A 19687-nucleotide genomic window follows, 5' to 3' on the forward strand; every position below is an offset into this window, starting at 1 on the left:
GCAACAGAAGTTATTAATTTGCACACAAACAAATGTTTTACAACTTGTACCCTATTGCAATTTTTGTCAAGATGTCCAGTTAGAAGCTAGCTGAAAAGTTCGTAGCCAGTCGTGGGCAGTTCAGGCTATGCTGTAGTGAAAGGAGTGCTGCTTGCAAGGAAAGTAGCTGCTACTCGTTTTAGTCAGTAAGTACTCTCCTGCTGAATAGGTCATCTGATTAGGAGTTACATACATTATTGTAGTGGTAATATGCGATCTTACAACAGGACGTCCAGTTAGCTGGGCAGGAGCTCTGTGCAGTTTGTAGGCTATATGGCTGAATTGAAACGAGGAGCCTACTGCTCGCGTCAATGAAAATATTACGTTTGTGTCAGTAGGTCTAATGTACTCGTGTAACTACTATCCTGCTGATTAAGTCATCTGATTATCGCGATTTTTACCTTCTTTCCATGTAGTAATACAGGGTTGCCAACTCTCACGCATCTGGCGTGACACTCACGCTTTCAGCACCAATCTCACGTTCTCACGCACACTCAAGAAATGTCACGCCAAATCCATTCTTTTTTTTTTGCAATACGTTCATTTTTTGTTGATGACTAGACTAGACCACAGCATTGTTTCTAAATGACAGGATACGAGTTTAAGGCATACATATGTCTAGACCAACAGCAGGTATGTCTAATATCCGCCTACAACGTTCTCGGCCAGTTTTCTCTGATTGTTGATTCGCTGACTAGGCTATTTTAATCCGGTCCGCGACACCTTCACGGAACACGCTGCTATTTAGACATGAGGCAGACCGACATAAAGTGTGGCCGCCCATTCTTCTCTAGGAACTACTTGCGAAGTAGCCTCACAGACATCACATGAAATAACTTTTTCTCATCTTTTATAAGGTGCTATAGCCGCTATTTGCTGCGATAAACGGTTTGCGAGAAAAATAAATTAACTTTCAAGAAATAATCATATTAGACTACTATAGCTATGCGCTCATTTCAATTCCTATAGGAGGAATATCTCACAAACTTTTCGTTCCACACATGACAAACCGTAAACCAGAATAAACAGCAGACCTTACCGAACACAAAGGTGTAATGCAATCCCCTGTACAATAAGCCGTTCCAGAGTAATCTGGTTTTGAAATGGTAGCAAATTTCTATATGGTCTCCAATTTTGGGCTTTAAGTGTCTTAAAACTGAGCTGTGCTTAAATACATACATATGTGTAAATATTAAAATCAGAGGATATATAGCTCATGGCTAAGAGTTTGTCGATGTAGCCATAATGGTTATGGTTATGGATTCAAAGCGAATATGGATTAACATTATTATATTTGTTTAACCATGTGTCATTGGACACATAAATACAAACGTTGTATTTATGTGTCGCTTTGGACACATAAATACAAACAACATAATAATGGTTATGATGGTTATTCAACATCATAATAATATTTAAAATTGAACAGGGAACAGATTAGAATGTAGGTCAAATATAATAAGGAGAATAGTTATAATACACAATAATATCAATTCAATCAATAGCCTAATAAAAAGCAATGGAAAAAAAGGGGAAAGGCAATAATAAAACAATAATATCCATTCAATCAATGATATAAAAACAATGACATGCTAAGACTACATTAAGGAGAATATCAATAATAAACAATAATGTCAAATTAATTAACAGCCCAATTGAAATAAAACAACATTATACAAACCATAACACATAAGCGCTCAAACAACTAAGTATATGTTGAACAGGAATGTCTTTAGACCCCTCTTAAACAACCCAAAACTACCACAGGAACGGAGGGCACTGGGCAATTCATTCCACCAACATGGAACCACTGAAGAAAAGAGTCTGGAATTAGACCCAGTTTTCATGACTGGTCGACACAACAGACGCTCACCAGAAGACCGCAGTGGGCGGTTGGGGATGTAAGCAGGGTAGGAATTTCACGGCAGCCACGATGGCCATGGTCGTAGCCCCTTGCGTTGGCCGTGAGGCCCCTTTGAAAATCAGAGGTTTACAGGCCACGGTGGCCTTGGTGCCCCCTTCTTTCAATATTCTTCTTTGCGTCCTACTAATAGGGATTTTTATTTAGCCTGTGGCCTGTCAAAATAATCTTAGCATTCACAGCGCAAATTAATTTAGTCTTTTACGCAGTGGAGAAAGTGGCAGCAAGAAGAAAGAAAGTCCCAAATTCACCCATTCTCAGTTGAACTACTCGCGAAGTAGCCTATTCATCACACAGACATCACAAGTATCACATCAAAGAGCTTTTTCTCAGCTTTTAAACGATGTTAGCCGATAATTGCTGTGTTGAACGGTTCGCGAGAAAAGTAAATAATATTATTTAATTTAATCATACATTCTACTGAAGGTTTTGCGTCCCATGATCTCCCTACCCATTCATCTCGGTGGAATACTTTATGAACCCTTCTTTTAACACATGACCATATATCAGAATAAACAGGAGACCTTACCGAACACAAAGGTGTAAAGCAGTCCCCTGTACAGTTAGCCGTTCCAGAGTAATCCAGTTTTGAATTTGCAGTAAAGTTCGACATACATGGATGTCTCCAAATTTGGGCTTTAAGTTTTACAATGTGTTTAAATTGTTCCACATGATTTCATAACGGGCCAAATACAAAATAAAAGTTACAAATATCGCCTAGATATTGGTAAATCAGAGGACAGCTGACTAAGAGTTTGTGAAAGTAGCCTTAATGATCACAAAATGCTAAATGCTAACATGCATCTAGGCTATTTGATTTCATAACAGGCCAAATATAAAATAAATGTTATATATAGCCTAGATATCTGTAAATATTAGATAGTCAGATGATTTACATTTCTATGTAATATGTTTTTGTAATGTTTCATACAGTGATGCAGGTCTACTGCAGTGAATAGGCTAAATACAACTTTGATCATTTTTATAGCCTACTACTTTATAGTTAACTTTGGCCTTGGTGCCCTGACATGTGGCCTTTGTGCCCCCCACCAAATATGCCCAACTGAAGGCCAAGTGGCCTTGCCCCCAGACTGGTGAAATTCCAAGCCTGGATGTAAGGCTTGATTATTGAATTAAAATAACTAGGAGCAGCAATTTAATTCTGGCTACTATAGGGAGCCAATGGAGAGTAACTAGGAGAGGAGTTACATGTGTCCTCTTTGGCTGATTGAAGACCAGGCGTGCTCCAGCATTCTGAATCAGCTGTAATGATCTTGTTACACAAGCGGGTAAGCCAGCTAATAGTGAATTACAATAGTCCAGCTTAGAGATGACCATGGTCTGAACAAGAAGTTGTGTGGAATCTTGTGTCCGATAAGGTCTGATCTTCCTAATGTTGTAAAGCATAAACCGACATGATTTTGCAATAGAAGCTATATGCTCAGAGAAGTTAAGTCGGTCATCAATTACAATGCCCAAGTTTCGTGCCGATCTAGTTGGGGGTCAGTGAAGTTGAGTCAAGCTGGATGTTAATCTGTTGGGGAATAGCTGTTGTAGCTGGAAACACCAAAAACTCTGTTTTTGAGAGATTAAGCTGAAGGTGCCGGTCTTTCATCCAGGCTGAAATATCCTTAAGGCATGCAGAAATCCGGTGGGAAACACTAGAGTCATCAGGTGGGAAAGACAGGTGAAGTTGAGTGTCGTCTGCATAACAGTGATAGTCAAATCCATGGGAATGGTATCACCTAAGGAAGTGGTGTAAATAGAGAAAAGCAAGGGTCCTAATACTGATCCCTGAGGCACACCTGTGGTGAGGTCATGAGACTTAGATACCTGTCCCTGCCAAGACACGTTGAAAGAACGCCCTTTAAGGTAAGATTCAAACCAATCAAGAGCTTTTCCAGAAATTCCCAGTTTAGATAGTATAGATAGGAGAATGTCATGGTTAACAGTATCAAAGGCTGCAGATAAATCTAGTAGAATTAATACTGATGACTGAGCAGAGGACTACTCTCAATGCTTCAGTCACAGACAGAAGAGCAGTTTCAGTAGAATGACCACTCTTGAAACCAGACTGCATAGGGTCTAGTAGATTATTCTGATGAAGAAAGTCACAAACTTGCTTGAAGACCACTTTCTCCAAAACCTTTGACAAGAAAGGAAGAAGGGAGACAGGCCTGTAGTTATGATTTGAAGTAATGATTTGTTTTCACAAAATGCTAAGCATGCATGTATTTAAGTGTCTTAAATAGAAAATAAATGTTAAATATACTGTAGCCTAGACATAATATTAAAATCAGATGATGTAGGATAGTATAGAGTTAGATAAAGTTGGATGGCTCCAGAACTCACACCAGTGGATTGGGTCTTAAAGGAGCCACACCACTTTTATGACACTATAGCTGTTCTGTTGACCTTTAGATTTGTTGCTACTGGGCATGAAGGGCAGGCCAATTATGAGTTCTGTCCAACATTGATGGTAGGTTTAGAAGAAAAGTCAGCACATTTTAATCATATTGCAATACCAATAACCGTGATCATTTTGGTCATTTGATCATTTTTCATCAAATGTTCATACTGTATCTCTAGTGGCTGGTAGACTTTGGAATCCACCAGCCACAATGGTAGGTGGAAAAAAAAATATTTTAGGCTATTTCCATCCCTGATACATACGTACACTCATACACACATTCATAAGTCTCAATCTGTCCATTTCTTTCCACAAAACTCGCCAGAAGTCATCATTTAAGGGGTTATTTTTCTACTGAGCTACTACCTTTTTCAGGTGGGCCCTTTTCATGTCTGTGCCCAGGGGCCCAGTGGCTCATAATCCTTCCATGCCACGGGGTTAAAACACTGGTCTTTTTTTCAAGTGCAATCAATAATTGAATTGTACATTTTGAAGAAACTTAAATCAGGGATTATACTGTACATAGCAAAAAAGTCAGGGGACAGACATTTTTAAAATTAGGTTTAGGGAAAAATTTAACGCACACGCACTATGACTTCTCACTCCAGCCAAACACCCAAAGTTGGCAACCCTGAGTAATATATGATCTTACAACTGGACGTCCAGTTAGCTGGGCAGGAGCTCTGTGCAGTTTGTACCCTATGGCTGAAGTGAAACGAGGTCAACGTTAATATTACTAGGCCTACTCTCGTTTGTGTCGATTGAAAAACACTTTATTTATCCCCAAGGGGCAATTTACATAGTACCATATGGAGTAGAGTACAATAATCAAAAATCCTATAAATATCACTGTTTAAAATACAGTAGGTACAGTCAGTAGGTCTAATGTAATCTTGTAACTATCCTGCTGACATCTGATTGAGATTACCTTCTTTCCTTCTTTCCTAATATGTGATCTTACAACTCTGGTAACTAAAACTGGAGACATTTATTTAAGCTACTTTGTGCTTCCTGTTCATTCAAAATTACAAAATAACAGCAGGGAAATTATGTTTGTTTTTACAGGTTATGAAAAGAATGGCCCAGGTTCCTGAGGAGCTGACCTGAATGACCATCATGGCCTCGATCCGTTGTGCCTCTATATTTATTCTTTGCAAAATGCAATGAATATTTACAGAGCTGACCATGGCCGTTTGAGAATCAGAGGGATGGAAAGGTGAGGACAATTTGATACAAGTGTTAGCAGTTACAGTATATAAATAAAATATTTTTAACCAATACACATTCATTATTGGTTCAGCATATTGCAAAAACACAGTTTGATCAACACCTCAAAATGACAAACTTTATTTTTTTTCAACAATCGTCCAATGATACTCTAATGTAAAAGATTAAAAAATAAATAGTAAAAAAACAGGCTGCTTTTACACCCTGTTCTCGTTGCAGGCAATGAAGTGACTTGGCCTACAGGTCTTTTGTGAGCAGGAGCTGGGGTTTCCTTAGAAGAAGCGTCCGTGTCATGATCCCCTCGTGTGTGGTGCTACGCATATGGAGGGAGCGTCCGGATACTTCAGGGCAGTACGTTGGATTCAGACCCCTTTTCGATTGAACCGTGACTCATGTTCAGCAACAGCATCCTCCATGGAAGGTCTGTCAAGCTGAGCACACAAGTCCTGGGGCACAGGAATCCGCTGGACGGCATCCCAATAAGGAAGAGGGTGATCTTGAAGAGGACAAGAAAGAGGACTTATATTGTATACTGTAATACAGTGCATTGTAGGCTGTATACTGTACAATAAACAAATTGTATGGCCCTGAACATTGTGCTTTGTTTACAGTACTGATGATGATTTCGACACCAGTAGCATCAGGTCTAAGACAGCCTGTTGTGTGTGAATTGATAAGTTCTTTTTAGTGCCTATACTGTTGCACATTTTGATTTGTTGTTTGCAATAAAAAAATATTTTTTATTAAACTTACAAATTGTTTGGCAAGTCTGTACATAGTTTCTCCTTGGCTGTCTTCTGTTGTGGGGACTCAGCATTCCCATTGAAGTGCATGGCTGCAAGATAAAACCTAAACCAAACAACAGAAATGTTGTAACACAAGTGAAAGTCACAGCTTTGTATGAGACTGGGGAACGTAGGACCCTTTTTTAAAAACCATAACCATAACCCTAACCCCGAGCGGGGAACATAGGACCTAGGGAACATAGGGATGACCCCCACTTTTGCATGCACACACCAAGCTGTTAACTCACCTCTAAAGCATTTGCTAATATTCTAAGCCCCGCAAGATGACACACTTGGAGCATCTGTTTGGCATGCTGCGTTTGTCATGTTGTCGTTCCTGTAATGTTCTAAAATAAGAACGTGCAAATACATCCATTGTATCTAGACAACACGGTTTTCAACATATCGACTAGATATCATTTGAATTGATAACTGAAGTTGTTTCCACTTCTGACGTCAAAAACTTGTGGGTTATACAGCTTAGCAACCAAACTATCGTGTTACTCAGCTTCAGTTAACTATCTTGCTGAAAACATAACCTGTCAGAGATCTCGACAAACATGCATAGTATAATGTAGGTTAACATGACAACACAGGTTTTATCCGAATGACACACAGGAAAATTAAATAGCCTTTCCAATGATCTAAATCACACATTATACTTGCTAGATACACGTTAGCATGGCTAATAACTGCTTAGCGACAAAATAATACTTACAGCATGCAGTTGTGATGACCTGACGGTCGGAACAGCCCCTCGTTTCAGTAACAGCAGCATAGCAAATCCTGCTTTAAACTGTCCAAGGTTTTGAAAACTGCCTTCGGTGAAATGTTTTGCAAATTAATAACGGAGTGTCGAACTTTGCAGGGATAGAAAAACATTATCCATGCCCCTCGAACTTTTGAATCCTTGGGAAGCCTATGGAAAGTCTCCGCTTTCTTTGTAGCCTAAGTTTCAGCCTGGAACACTGCATTTACGACCGTGGCTCATTTTCAATATCCTTGAAGAACTGTCTGCTTTATAATTTCTGTGGAAGTAAACGAGTAGGCAGCTAAACTAGTGTTTGTCTCATCTTCGCTCTCCATTCACGTTCCTGGGCTCAGAGCACCAGTGGGCTGGTCTTTATGTAAATTTTGAGGCGTGACAAATGTACAGGCCAGAGCCAAATAAGGTACCACCCCCGAGTTTGGGCTTCGTTGGGATTCGCCCGTTTTATGGCGGGAGTTTCGAATTGTAAGATTTGCATAGGAAGGAGGTGTCGATGGGGTTTTGAAGTTCTCTGTATGTCCATTTCACCCACTGAACTATCACTATTCATCTATGACAAGGTAAACTCGGTTTTGCATTCTATGACCCCTTTAATAAACTTGAGTCTATTTTAGAAATGGACTGATATTTATCAGGAATGCTACCACAGCTTGACTGACTACTCATCCCTTAGCACTGGTTTTTAACAATGAAAAGAGTGCTTTTATCAGTGCAAAAGACACTTTTTGTGAAGGGTGCCAAGACTTTTGACCGTGTCAGTTTGACAGTATTCACTTCCCGCAGCATTTTGGTGATATTTTGTGTTGTTTCAGTTATGTTGAGCCATTGAAATGGCCCTGGTTTGTTTGTTTTCTCAAAAAAAACTTTTTTTTTTTGCTTAAAAACCAACATTTCTAAAGGGGTGCCAATACTTTTGTCAGTGACTGTAGTTTGTGTAACAAACACGTGTTTTGTGCATCTTTTGTTCTTCCCACCTGCCGTCTTTTCTCAAACAAAGCTTTGACGCCTTGTTGAAAAATTTACAGCCACACTCCTAGCAGAGAAAAAAAGGGAGCATACCTATGTTCCCAGGGTCCTATGTTACCATTTCCTATACTCCCAGGGTCCTATGTTCCCCAGTTCAATTTTCTGCTAACACACAGTTTGGCTGGATCTCAATGTCCATCCTCACACAGCATCTTAACCATACTGCGCAAATGTGTTTAAAAACTGCTGCATTCACGTTAACTCTGCTAAGGTCTTATCACAACATAGTAAATTGGGGAGACTAAGTTAAGTTAAGTCTTAACTTAACTTAAAGTTTCGCAAAAAAACATAGTTGTCCTGTGTAGAGATTACTTTTAAAGGTGCCATGTGTAATAATTGAGGTAAAAATATCCAAAAAATGAGCTACACACATCAAAAGAATTAGAAGAAATTAGGGCGATGATGTTATTTAAAAAATGACAAGGTATAGTGCTGCAGAGATATCAACCTGAATTAGCATGCTAAATTACTAGCCACAGCCCGACAGGTGTCATAATACCAGTTTCGGCCATGGGAGGCGGTATGCGGGCAACATAACCACCAGCCAAACTGCAATACACGTGTCTCGGTTGTTACTCTAGGGTAGACCAACTCACTTTCTGGAGGTATACTGCCCCCATATTTTATGGAATGTGGAGTATGAATTGATTTTTTGGCGGACATTACACATGGCACCTTTAAAGCTACTTTTTGTGTCTGCATGATTACTACATTTTCATAGTCAATTTTACTATTAATTACTCGTTAACAGAAATCCTGAGACATTTCACTCTATTACTGTACATTAAGACTACAGCATACAAACATCAGTAGTTGTATTTCTAACTTATAGCTACAGTTACTGCTACTGCTAATAATAATAGGGTACTCTCATTTCACAGGGAAGAAATTCAAATCCAGAAACATGGCAACAAAGAAGAAAAAAGAGGTGCTGGCATTGCCACTTGAGCCCACATTTAAGGTACTGTCCAAAACAATGTTTCTGGTTAATTCTAATACTGAAAGATTAATACTGATTTTAATACTGAACGCCCATTTAGTAATGAAAAAGTACGCTAACTGGTATTATGCATGTAATCCAAAATAATCAAACTCAGATTTCTTTCTCTTTACAGTTGGTTTGTACCAGTCTGGAGGAGTTGAGGGAGCTCATTAGTAAAATAGAAGATGAGATGGATGAGCTGGAAAGCACAAAAAAGAAATCTGTAAGAAAGGGAACATTGGCGGTGTAGTCATATTTTCCTTTATTCTATATCCTTTGGCACATTTATTGTGTTATACTTATTATACATAGTTTATTATACGGCTTCACAATGCTAGTAGAATGCTCCATTGACTTGAATGGGATTTGCCAACGTTTTACGGTAAAATAAATTTATGTAATCACTGCTAAAACATATAATTACCGCTGTCAATGGCAACAAGTTTTGTGCTTTTGATTTAAGTCTTTTATATCACTCCACAAATAGTCTGGTCACTTCTTGCAATGGAGCTTTATTCAAAGTGAAATTTTTGGAAAGTAGCCGTATAATAAGCGATATAATGTATGGAACACTGGTCATTATCGGGAAAATACTGTAAGTCCCTTCGCTGGCGCGTCGGGGTCCGGTTCGCCCTATCGGGACTTATCTTCCCAATAATGACCTGCGTTCCATACATTGTCCCTTACATAATTGTTTTTAAAATGCAACTGACCATCATCATGTGTGAGGGATTTTTTGCTAACAATTATATGTTATAAGATAACAATTTACACTATTTACTCTACAATATTATATAATTTTCTTTCTATTTCTGTGCCTATTTTACCACTTTATTACCATTTTATTTTATGCAGGTGTTTACTATTTTAAAGTATATATTTACATTAAGAAGTGTGATCTAGATTTTTTTTTTTTTACAAAAAACCTTGCTGAAATTCCCTAATCTCACCTGTCAGCTTTTATCAGTGCCAGTTGTTTGATTTGTAAAGCAAGTCTGATGACTTAGTTAGCTTGCTAAACAAAAACTCTGTAATGCCTTGTTAACTTCTGTAAACCAGTTTAAATGCTCCATTATTATTGTTGTGATTGCTATTATTATTATTATTATTATTATTATTATTATTATTATTATATACCCCTATACATTCATATTTGGAAATGAATGCCTTTAGTGTAATATCAACCTTAATTATTTAGATCTATCTTAACATCTAGGTCTGGGTAATGGTCCAGCACTGTGGTCCCATACAGTAGTAGATTTTGCTCAAATAGTGGGGCTTCAGGTGGGCTTTTACGGGGACATACTTTTACATAACTAATATAAATGTTCACAATAATAACAGTGATACGGCAAATATGTTTGGTGTCTTTTAAAAATGTGAAAATGGTGATGAATTTCAAGAGCATTGAATACTTTTGCAACCCACTGTATATTTACATTGTAAATATCCACCATTTACTGATAGTAAAATATTAGCTAGATAACTGTAGGTGTAGGTGAAAATGTAGGTGAGTAAGTTTTCTATTGCTTACGTTGCGTCCCTCGCTGACGTCCATACATAATTGTCAACTATTGATTGATTTAACCAAAATCAAACACTGTTTCATTAGGGAGGTAGTAGATAGTTAAGTAGCTTTGTAGTTTATTTGTGCATTCATTTTTCCCACCACATTAGCCTTTTTCAAAATGTGTTTTATTGTGAATATAGAATTTACTAGACAATGTGGCCATGTGTTTCATCAACCTCAGGGGAGGTGGCATTACAGAAGAGAGGCTGTGAAAGAGCTACACATCACCCTTATTAGACTACTTAATGAGCTGTCACCATGGGAACCAAAACTCATCAGAGCCTTTCAGAAGAACAGGTTAGAACGGTCTTTGCTTTTCTGTTGAACTTGAACTATCTTGAGTCATTGTTTTGTTAAGTTTACAATTGGAGTACTGGGGCCCGTTGCACAAAAGTAGGATCAAGACGTCCAGGATAAGTGACTGAGCTGAGCTCAGTGAATCCAAAACAAGAGCGTCCAGGCTTAATTGGTTGCACAAAGACCAAGCCAGGATGAGCAGACACGGATTCATCAAGCCAGGTAAAACCTATCCTGGATAAGTGCGCGCTCACGGCTCCCTTAAATAGACCCCGCCACCGATCACAGATTCACTGATTCACCATGGCAACTAGAGCGGCTTTATTGCTTCTTCTACGGTGTAAAGTAGGTAGCGATAGCCTTTTCACAACAGCAACAAACAGAATATTGCAACTAATGTCGCGATCACCATGCGCAAAATGGTTACCGCGCTCCCGTGATGTCACATTGTCGCATGAGGTCGGGAATGGCGAGTATGTAAAAGTTAATTAATGATCACACACGTTTAAATAATGACAGTGGGTCTAGTTATATGTGATAATGTATAGTGGGCAGTGGAATAACTATTGGTTTCCGTTTGTGGTGACTGCCGACTAAGATAAGGGATAAGATTAAATAGATCCTGGAACTTAGCCTGGTCTGGAGCAGGCTAGCTCCACAGAATAAATATCCATGGTAATTTATACCATAACATATCCTACTGCCCCCTATCCCGCTTTTGTGCAACTGGATCACAGATAAATTGAGTCAGGATAACCAAGATATCCCGACTTAATCCCTTATCCTAGTTTTGTGCAATGGGTCCCACATCTGTGTAAGACCATTTGTTTGTTTTTTTTGTTTGATTTTTCTGTATTCATATTTGTAAGTTTTGCTTTCGTGTTATTTCCCTCTTAGGGTACGACTGAAGAAGGACTATGATGATTTCAGAAAACATCCAGAGTATGATGTTTTTGTTAGAGAGGAATTGCTGGTGGAAGAGGAAGAGTTAAGGCCACTCAAATGTGTCAATTCCCCAATGGATTTTCCCACAGAGACTGACGAGAATGACAAAGAGGAGAAACCTGGAGATATAGCAGTTGGTATGTAAGTTTTTCCATCAAAATTGATTTTAGTATTTTAGTTCATGTGATTTCTGATCATATCACTGTTTTTTGCAGATGGACCACAGCAACTGGTGGCAGAAATGATGGGGAACATCTCTACAGTCAGGCGGGACCTCTTCCCTCTTACAGAGTACCAACCTTCCATACATAGGTCTAAACGTCGAACTTGCAATATTGAGGAGGATCCAAATCAAAACAAGAAGATCAAGGTGAGCACAGAAGACTCTGCAATATTTTGCAACAAGATGAAAGACAATCCCAGAAATGAGAACTCCACCACACCCAACCACCAGTTCTCTGAGACAAACCCTACTTTGAACATACCCATGACAGGTGTCCATAGAAGCTACAAACCAATCCAAGCATTGCTTGCAAAGAGTGTGGGAAACAAAGTGACCTTAATTAAACAAACTCCAGCAAAGGCTATTCATCACATGAGCCAGGATGAAAGCAAGGTTTCCCCTCTTGCACAGGCCAATAAACTCACACAAACCCCTCAAATTGAACTTCCTAAAGCAGCCCCATCTATCAGGCTACCCATCACATCTAAATCGGCAACCGTTCCTAGAAGTCCTTTGCACATGGTGTACAAGGTACCAGGGGGATTGGGTCTTATCAAGAGGGATGGCAGTCCACTGAAGTTTACAGTTCAACCAGTGATGGATCAGAAAAATGGAGAAAAAATAATGCCGAAGGTAGTTATCTTGCCTACAAATATGCTCATCAAAAAATCAGAAAACTGTGACTCCAGGGAACAAGAGGGAAGCCCTGGCTGTAAAACGTCCTTCATTAATACTCCAGGCTTCAATGTACCTGTTCAACATGTAGCTCCACTTAAGGATTCCCAAGAGAAGCGGGTGCACTCTCCATCAGTCTCCTTGAATTTGCATACTCCATCTACATTGACCTTACAGGGTAACAGACCACTGAAAGTTGCAAATTCAAATAGGTCCCATTTGGGTTTCAGTACAGATCCAAGTCCCAGTGAAGCTGACGATGTCAGACAAGAGCTTAAGACTGTGTGCATCAGAGACTCACAATCTATCCTTGTCACGACCAGAGGTGGAAATACTGGAGTTGTTAAAGTCCAGACTTCTGACACACCTGGTACATTGGCTGCCAATCCTGTTTTCACTCTTTCTCCTCAATTCCAAGCTCTCTTAGTGTCCACATCCTCACCATCTGTGGCAGTGCCCTTGTCAGCAGAACACAGGGCAAGTACCACGGTATCTCAGCCTTCTACTCTAACATTCACATCTCCTTGCATAGCAAACCCGGCTAATGCCTCTTTGAGTTCCTGTAGCATATCTTCTCAAAGTGTCAGTAGTAATTGCATAATACCTGTTATCTCACAGGCTAATGTAAATACATTAATATCAGCAGAAACACTGCAGATTACCCAGAACAAATGTGTAATCCAGGCACATCCAGAACACAGGGTTACAGATCGGATTCCATTTAAAAAGATTTTCCTTGTTAACCCCTCAACTGGTGACTCATCAAAGAATACTACGCACTCCAACGTCACATCTGTGCCACAAGGATCAAGACTTATGTTTCTTAGTCAGAAGTCTGGCTCCTCTCTCTCTCCAGTTATCATTCCAAAACAGACTGTGTTTCCTGAGTCCACAACTGCAGGATCAACTGCTGTCTCAAATGCTGAATCCATAAATCAAAGTCTAAACCATACTGATGGCAGCAGTGTGATAACTGAGGACCCAGGTCTACCTCGTAGGTTGCACACACTATTGTCTACTGATTCTCCAGTCTCCAGCAGCAAACTTAGATTATCTGAAGTATCCACAAACAGTTTTTTAGACTGTGTTTCCAGAGCAAGTGCAACAAGTTCAAGTAGTTTTGTATTTGCTCAGAGTGCTACAAGTGGCAGTCTAAAGGCAAATGCTACAAGAAAAGCTCATTCTGACCTTTCTAAAAGTCCTCCACTTGTATTGACTGCAGTTCCATCTGAGCTCAGTTCTGAACTGAAGAATGCCCATTCCTCAGTAGTGCCAATTTCAGTCCCCAGTCTTTGCAAGACAGCAGTGCAGAGTTCAATTAACTTAAAAAATAAAGACCTAGGTCTGTTGGCAGGATCACATATTCCTTCCCCTGCATCAACACAATCTCCTCTTAAATCCTCACCAGTAATACCATTCAGGGTTGTCCCCCCCCTTTCCGTGGGTAGGAGCACTATGGTACAAACAGTTAACTCTGTTGTCTCTCAAACCACCTCCTCCATTAGACCATCAGCTGAACCCAAATCTTCAACTACACCCATGCACCAGAAAATAGTGATAAATACTACTGCTCCTCTTGCACCTGGCACACAGATCCTCATCAACAATGCTCGATTTGTTGTGCCTGCCCAGGGCCTTGGACCTGGCAGTCATGTTTTACTGATTTCTAGCCCCTTGTCTGCTTCAGAACCTCGACAGAGTGCTAATCTAACCAAAACACCTCCTCCTGCAGGGGCTAGTGTCCCTGTCTCTATGTCAGTTTTACCATCATTGCAAGGACACAGAGTTTTGACATCAATAACCCAATCCCCTCATGCAATGCTCAAGCTACCTGCATCTACTGCTGTAAAACTGGGCCAACTAGGACCTGTGCCTGTTGCTCTTTGTCCACCAGCAACACCTTTGAGAACATCATCAAGTAGCACTGCACATATTCCTCATTTATTAAGAGCAGCTGTGTCCACAGGGAAACAGAATATGTCAAGTGCATTGAAGTTTCCCTCTCTGTTGACCTCTGAAGGAAATCTTTCAACTACTACGTCCATTCAAGTATTAGCCAACAGTGTACCACAGATGTCCACTGCACCCTCACAGATACAAGGAAGCCCCCTTTCTACAACAAAACAGTCCCATTTTCATGCAGCATCTGTGAGCACATCACCTAAACCACATCTGGTGTCTATGGTGGCTCCATTTGGAACTGTAACCTCTGTATCGACAACAGTTATTATGCCTTTTGCAAGTAGCTCAACATCCAGAATGCAAGCAATGCCTGTTGCTACAGTACGGCCTATTGGTAGCAGTTTCAACAAAAGACAGGCAACACCAATCACAACTGTGTCTCCGTCAAGCAGCACAGTCATTATGGCCCCATGCCAACCCATTAGTAATGTTACCTCAAAATCTGTTCCTGTGTCTGTGGTTCTAGCAAATTCTTCACAGGATGAGGGAAATACTTCAATACAGATTTCTGCTTCATCTGCACTAACAAGCCTGTCACACAATAGACTTATGGTCAGTCCAGATGGAGCCATTTTGAACACCATCAGAAATCCTGCTCTAGCTACCATACCTACTGTGCCCACGGTAGCGAATAGCTTGGCCCTCACCACTTTAGGTGTTTTGGGACAGCCTACACAGAAGATGTGAATGTTGAAATTACCACAGCCCACCCAAGGAGGACCCAACAGATGAAAAGGAGTATGTGTAACATACAAAAAAAAAACAATATTCCAACTCTAATAAGGCAATAAAACAAAATTTATGGAAATATCTAAACCCCCAAATCTGACTGTTGAAGCCAAAACAAAAATTTCACTTCACACGAAGTGCATACGGACACATTTTGGCAAACAGGTCTTAACTGCTAATTATTTTATAAAATATACTCTGATGCTTGAAAGAATTATGAGGCCAGTTATGTTAAATTGTAGTCAGGAAGATTTTTTTATTCAGTTTAATGCTAAGAAGTAGGACCCATATATAAAACATACAAAGTATAGGGAAGATTATTTCAAAGGCCATACACAGTCTTGAAAATGATAACTTACTTTCGAGAGGCCCTGGCATCTATTTTCTTACGGTATCAATTTAGTGAACTTGATGGTGTATTTGTACTGAAAATTAGTTCATGTATCTTTTATTTAAGGCCTGTGTTTTTCACACCAGAGTGACTGGGAGAACAGTAGACACAAGCATTTCTGAAAATGGGATTACATGATTATGTAATTGTATGCTTGTAAATATCCACAATACTTGAAGTTCTTTCAAGTATTGTGGATATTTTGGACCACTTGCATTTTTGCAGACATTGCATTGAAATAAACAAAGTACTTTGCACTCTGACATGATTGTTGATGTGTAAATGAAATCAGGAGTGTTTTCAAGATTAACATCCAAGATCAATTTAATGTATGTTCTCTTGGAATTCAACTAAAGCATACAGTACACTGACATACATTTCACTGTATAAACTGATGTGCACAATTGAGGTCACTGGTACTCTGTTATGATGTTGCTGACGAGATGATGGTTTTCCAACATAATAATTTCTGTATAGTTTGTGAAGGATGCAATATACATTTACAAGAAAAGGTAAGTACATAAAGCGTATACATTCTCTATTGCTCCAGGCAACTTTACAGTGATTTGTTTGTAGTATTCTAGTAACACTTTACTTGCATAGTCCACCTACAGAGACTTAACAGATTGTTAAATTTAGATTAAAATTATGATCGTTAAGATTTGAGTTCAGTATGTAAAATTGGTGGTGTAAAAATGTAAGGGCAGTACTAGCTCCCAAAACCTTAACCATACATTGTAGTTAACAAATAGTTTGTTGATAATCTGAGCATCTGTTAATAGTCTGTGTGTGGACTATCCAAGTAAAGTGTGACCAATATTTATCATCAGTCTACTTATTTAGAATAAAAATAAGGTCTTTGAGCTGATGCCTCCTTATCAAGGTGAATAAGGTGGAGGTGGTGGGCTTGAAACTATCTTCTCATAGGCTGGAGGAGCGTTGGGTACCTAGAGTTAAAATTGGAAACAAAGATGGCATGTTAATCCCTTGTAAATATGTCTTTTAAAAAAGATACTAGATACTTTGATGCTGCCAAAAGCTTGTTGCAATCTGACGTCATCAGACAATCAAATATTAATAATGAAGTGCTCTTGAAGAAAGCTGGAGCACAAGTACCCTTTGTTGATTAGCTAGAAGAGTGTAGCACTTGGTCAGGGTCACTGTTTCACTTTTACCGAGGCAGCACTGTATACCGTAACTGAAAAATAAGAACTATCTGTTTATGTCTTATTAGCAGATTCTAAAGTGACTTACAACAATAACAATACATGTTACATAATCGTTAAAATAATAAGTAAGGGATAACTGCCGCCAAGGTGCCGAGGCTGTTAAACAGAATATATGGATGAGGGGAAAGGAAAAGAACCTGAGTATATATATAAACTCTAAAAACTATAGTAATACATTACAGTTGACATAGAATGGATGAACGGACTATTTTATGATGTTAACATAGAAGGTATGCAACTTTGGTTTGTCAAAAACATGCTCAGATGCTATTTTACAACCCCATTAACCCTGAAATTAGGCTGGGGAATAAAATGGACCATTTTAGTACATATCTAGCGCCCCTTCATTCTTCTCTGTTACCCACCTTCACACTGATTAATGGAGCTTTGGCCTTGTTTTGTGGTAGCTTTGTGCCATACACAGAACTCTCCTTATTCAACAAAGCCAAAGTATTAACAGTTTTCTATTGCATGTCTGTTTTAAGAAATTTAACAGAATACTAGCAATAGCAAAGCATAACACTAACCAGAAACAGATACAAACCATTACTCTGTAAAGAGAATTAATTAATTAATCAGATAACGCTTTCTGAAAATTCCAAAACTTGCTAGAGCTGAGAACACAAGGTAAATAATTCCACTAACAAGGAATCAAGTGAGCCTTTATGTAGGCCTTTAATAAATACATAACTGTACATGCTACTGAAAACATATTTAATAGCATAGAGATCTACATTTACAGTGACATTTTAAATGTCTGAACTATGGACCAAACACTTTCAAGAGTGATTACAGTGTGCTTATTCCAAATCCCCTCCCCCTAAATTCCACCAGCAATGTAACACCAATTGCTTTTCTGCTGATAGCATTGAAAAAGTCCACGTGCCCTCCTCATCCCACAAAGCATAAAGCAGGATTGAGGGATAACTGGCCTCTCGACAGGATTCTGTGGGCTGTCGCAGCAGCCTAATGTTACCTAGGTTAACAATGATTTTGCTTTAGAGTGTTTGTTGGGACGCTTCATAGCAGAGCAACCATTCTGTTTGATAATCATTCTGAAGCACTTTTAATTAACCTACCACAGGTTGCAGATTACTGAAGTCATTCAATGGTACTTTATTTTCAACTGCAGCTCCTCCTTCACTGTATTGGCCTGTACTCAATGTTGTTCTCCATGGCTGGGCATTGCTCCTGGGACTCTGTTGTGAAAATTAAGAAAAGTTGTTTCCACTCTCCCAAAGAAATACAACAGATTTCTCTCAGAAATACCCTAAACTGGTGTTTAATGGGCCTATGATGAACAGTACTGCGGAGGTGGGGACCAAACTAGACTGAACGTACTGTTGTGAGAGCAAAAGAAATAACTCATTGTTTAGGATAGTGATATATCATAGCACATCTTACCCGTATCATTTTGTAACCACTTCGCCTTCTGAAGTACCAGCATCCCAAGATAAGAAGTGCCACCAAAATAACCACCAGAAGAGCTATGCCTGCCGCTCTGCACACAAACATAGGCTACTTAACTCTTTGTAGGTCAGATCCACAACTTTGTAGCCCAATGCATGCAAGGATAAACAACTTCATTTATATTAGAGTATTTTCTGAAAACAATAAGTGTAAAATACAGTTATTGAAACACTGTTACAATGAACAAGACTGATTTAAGATATTTTGACATTTCTGACAAATTGGGGAGTTACTGACTCTTCTGCCCGAACATAACCACCGCGTCCTCTGCTTGCAAAGTGAACATTGAAATCGCCGCGTGGCATTCTGATCAGCTGAAAAGAAATTATAAGACATTAACCTCGCTGAAGAATAATTATTGTTTAACGTTTGTGGAGCTATCCAGCGCTTATTTTTCACTAGCCTATAGCCTACTGTCGTAGCCAAAAGCTCAGCAGAAGGCAAAAGTAGACTGAAATAAATTAAATTTAGGCTAACTGGTGTATGCATCTCAAATAGCATTTGATCGTGACTGGGTAAAAAAACGAAAGCATAGCCTACCTTGAATGGATAATTAGATTGGGGAAGGAAATGGGTATAAGTGCAGAGCGTCTAAGAGAAGCCTGTCCCGTTCGGTGCTTTCACTGGCCTTAGTTTAAGTCTCTACTCGAACTCTACGAGGGTAGCCTACTTCACAGCAGAAATCCTCATGACCGTCACGGGTTCGGCACTCAATCCAAGCCATTGAAGTGAACTAATTAGCGTGACAGACCCTGTGGTTCAGAAGACCACATGAAATTGTCTGATGACTCGTGTAGCCTTAGTCTAACAGCTCCATAAAATATTTCCTAAACAAGTTTGAACCACTTCACAGCAGCCAGTGTTGACATGGCCAAGTGTTACAGTTGACATTAATTAAGGTTCTGATTAGGCCTAGGCCTACACTGATTAAATTGAAGAGAGACGTATAATTAACATACACCCAGCTAACAATATATGGTTCCCAGACTTAGTTTTTGGTTACGGGAACGTTAGTTTTTGGTCCCGGACGTTCCCTG

The 19687-nt window shown here is 39.3% G+C and overlaps 2 protein-coding genes and 1 long non-coding RNA gene across 4 annotated transcripts in view; 1 reads left to right on the forward strand and 2 right to left on the reverse strand.

Moving 5' to 3' along the window:
- The window catches only part of LOC125304248 (uncharacterized protein KIAA2026), a 41776-nt gene extending 25562 nt beyond the window's left edge, over nt 1-16214 (forward strand). For both annotated transcript variants that reach the window (XM_048258360.1, XM_048258361.1), the window contains 5 exons: nt 9059-9138; nt 9293-9382; nt 10911-11026; nt 11924-12108; nt 12187-16214. In XM_048258360.1, the coding sequence (XP_048114317.1) occupies nt 9059-9138; nt 9293-9382; nt 10911-11026; nt 11924-12108; nt 12187-15518 (3803 nt within the window). In that variant the 3' untranslated portion in view covers nt 15519-16214. The remainder of the gene's footprint in view (nt 1-9058; nt 9139-9292; nt 9383-10910; nt 11027-11923; nt 12109-12186) is intronic.
- On the reverse strand, nt 6033-6864 carry LOC125304250. The gene is made up of 3 exons (XR_007195214.1): nt 6631-6864; nt 6351-6446; nt 6033-6093 (listed from the first exon to the last, which is right to left on the reverse strand). It is a non-coding gene; the product is annotated as an uncharacterized LOC125304250 (long non-coding RNA).
- mlana (melan-A) lies at nt 15797-19384 on the reverse strand. Its single transcript, XM_048258363.1, has 5 exons — nt 19191-19384; nt 18888-18964; nt 18585-18681; nt 18260-18379; nt 15797-16898 (listed from the first exon to the last, which is right to left on the reverse strand). Exons 2-5 carry the CDS (start codon nt 18953-18955, stop codon nt 16830-16832), a joined length of 354 nt encoding a protein of 117 aa, XP_048114320.1. The 5' UTR covers nt 18956-18964; nt 19191-19384; the 3' UTR covers nt 15797-16829.
- Between the last annotated feature and the right edge of the window lie 303 nt (nt 19385-19687).

The sequence above is a fragment of the Alosa alosa genome, chromosome 12, assembly GCF_017589495.1.
Source record: "Alosa alosa isolate M-15738 ecotype Scorff River chromosome 12, AALO_Geno_1.1, whole genome shotgun sequence".
Taxonomy (NCBI): Eukaryota; Metazoa; Chordata; class Actinopteri; order Clupeiformes; family Clupeidae; genus Alosa; species Alosa alosa.

What these genes read in the sequence shown, in the direction of transcription:
- mlana (XM_048258363.1), bottom strand. Translation starts at nt 18,955, where the DNA reads ATGCCACGCGGCGATTTCAATGTTCACTTTGCAAGCAGAGGACGCGGT. An exon ending in GTGGTTACAAAATGATACGG is followed by an intron (nt 18,380 to 18,584) that starts GTAAGATGTGCT and finishes TTTTCACAACAG; the next exon opens with AGTCCCAGGAGCAATGCCCA. An exon ending in TCAGTAATCTGCAACCTGTG is followed by an intron (nt 16,899 to 18,259) that starts GTAGGTTAATTA and finishes TTTTAACTCTAG; the next exon opens with GTACCCAACGCTCCTCCAGC.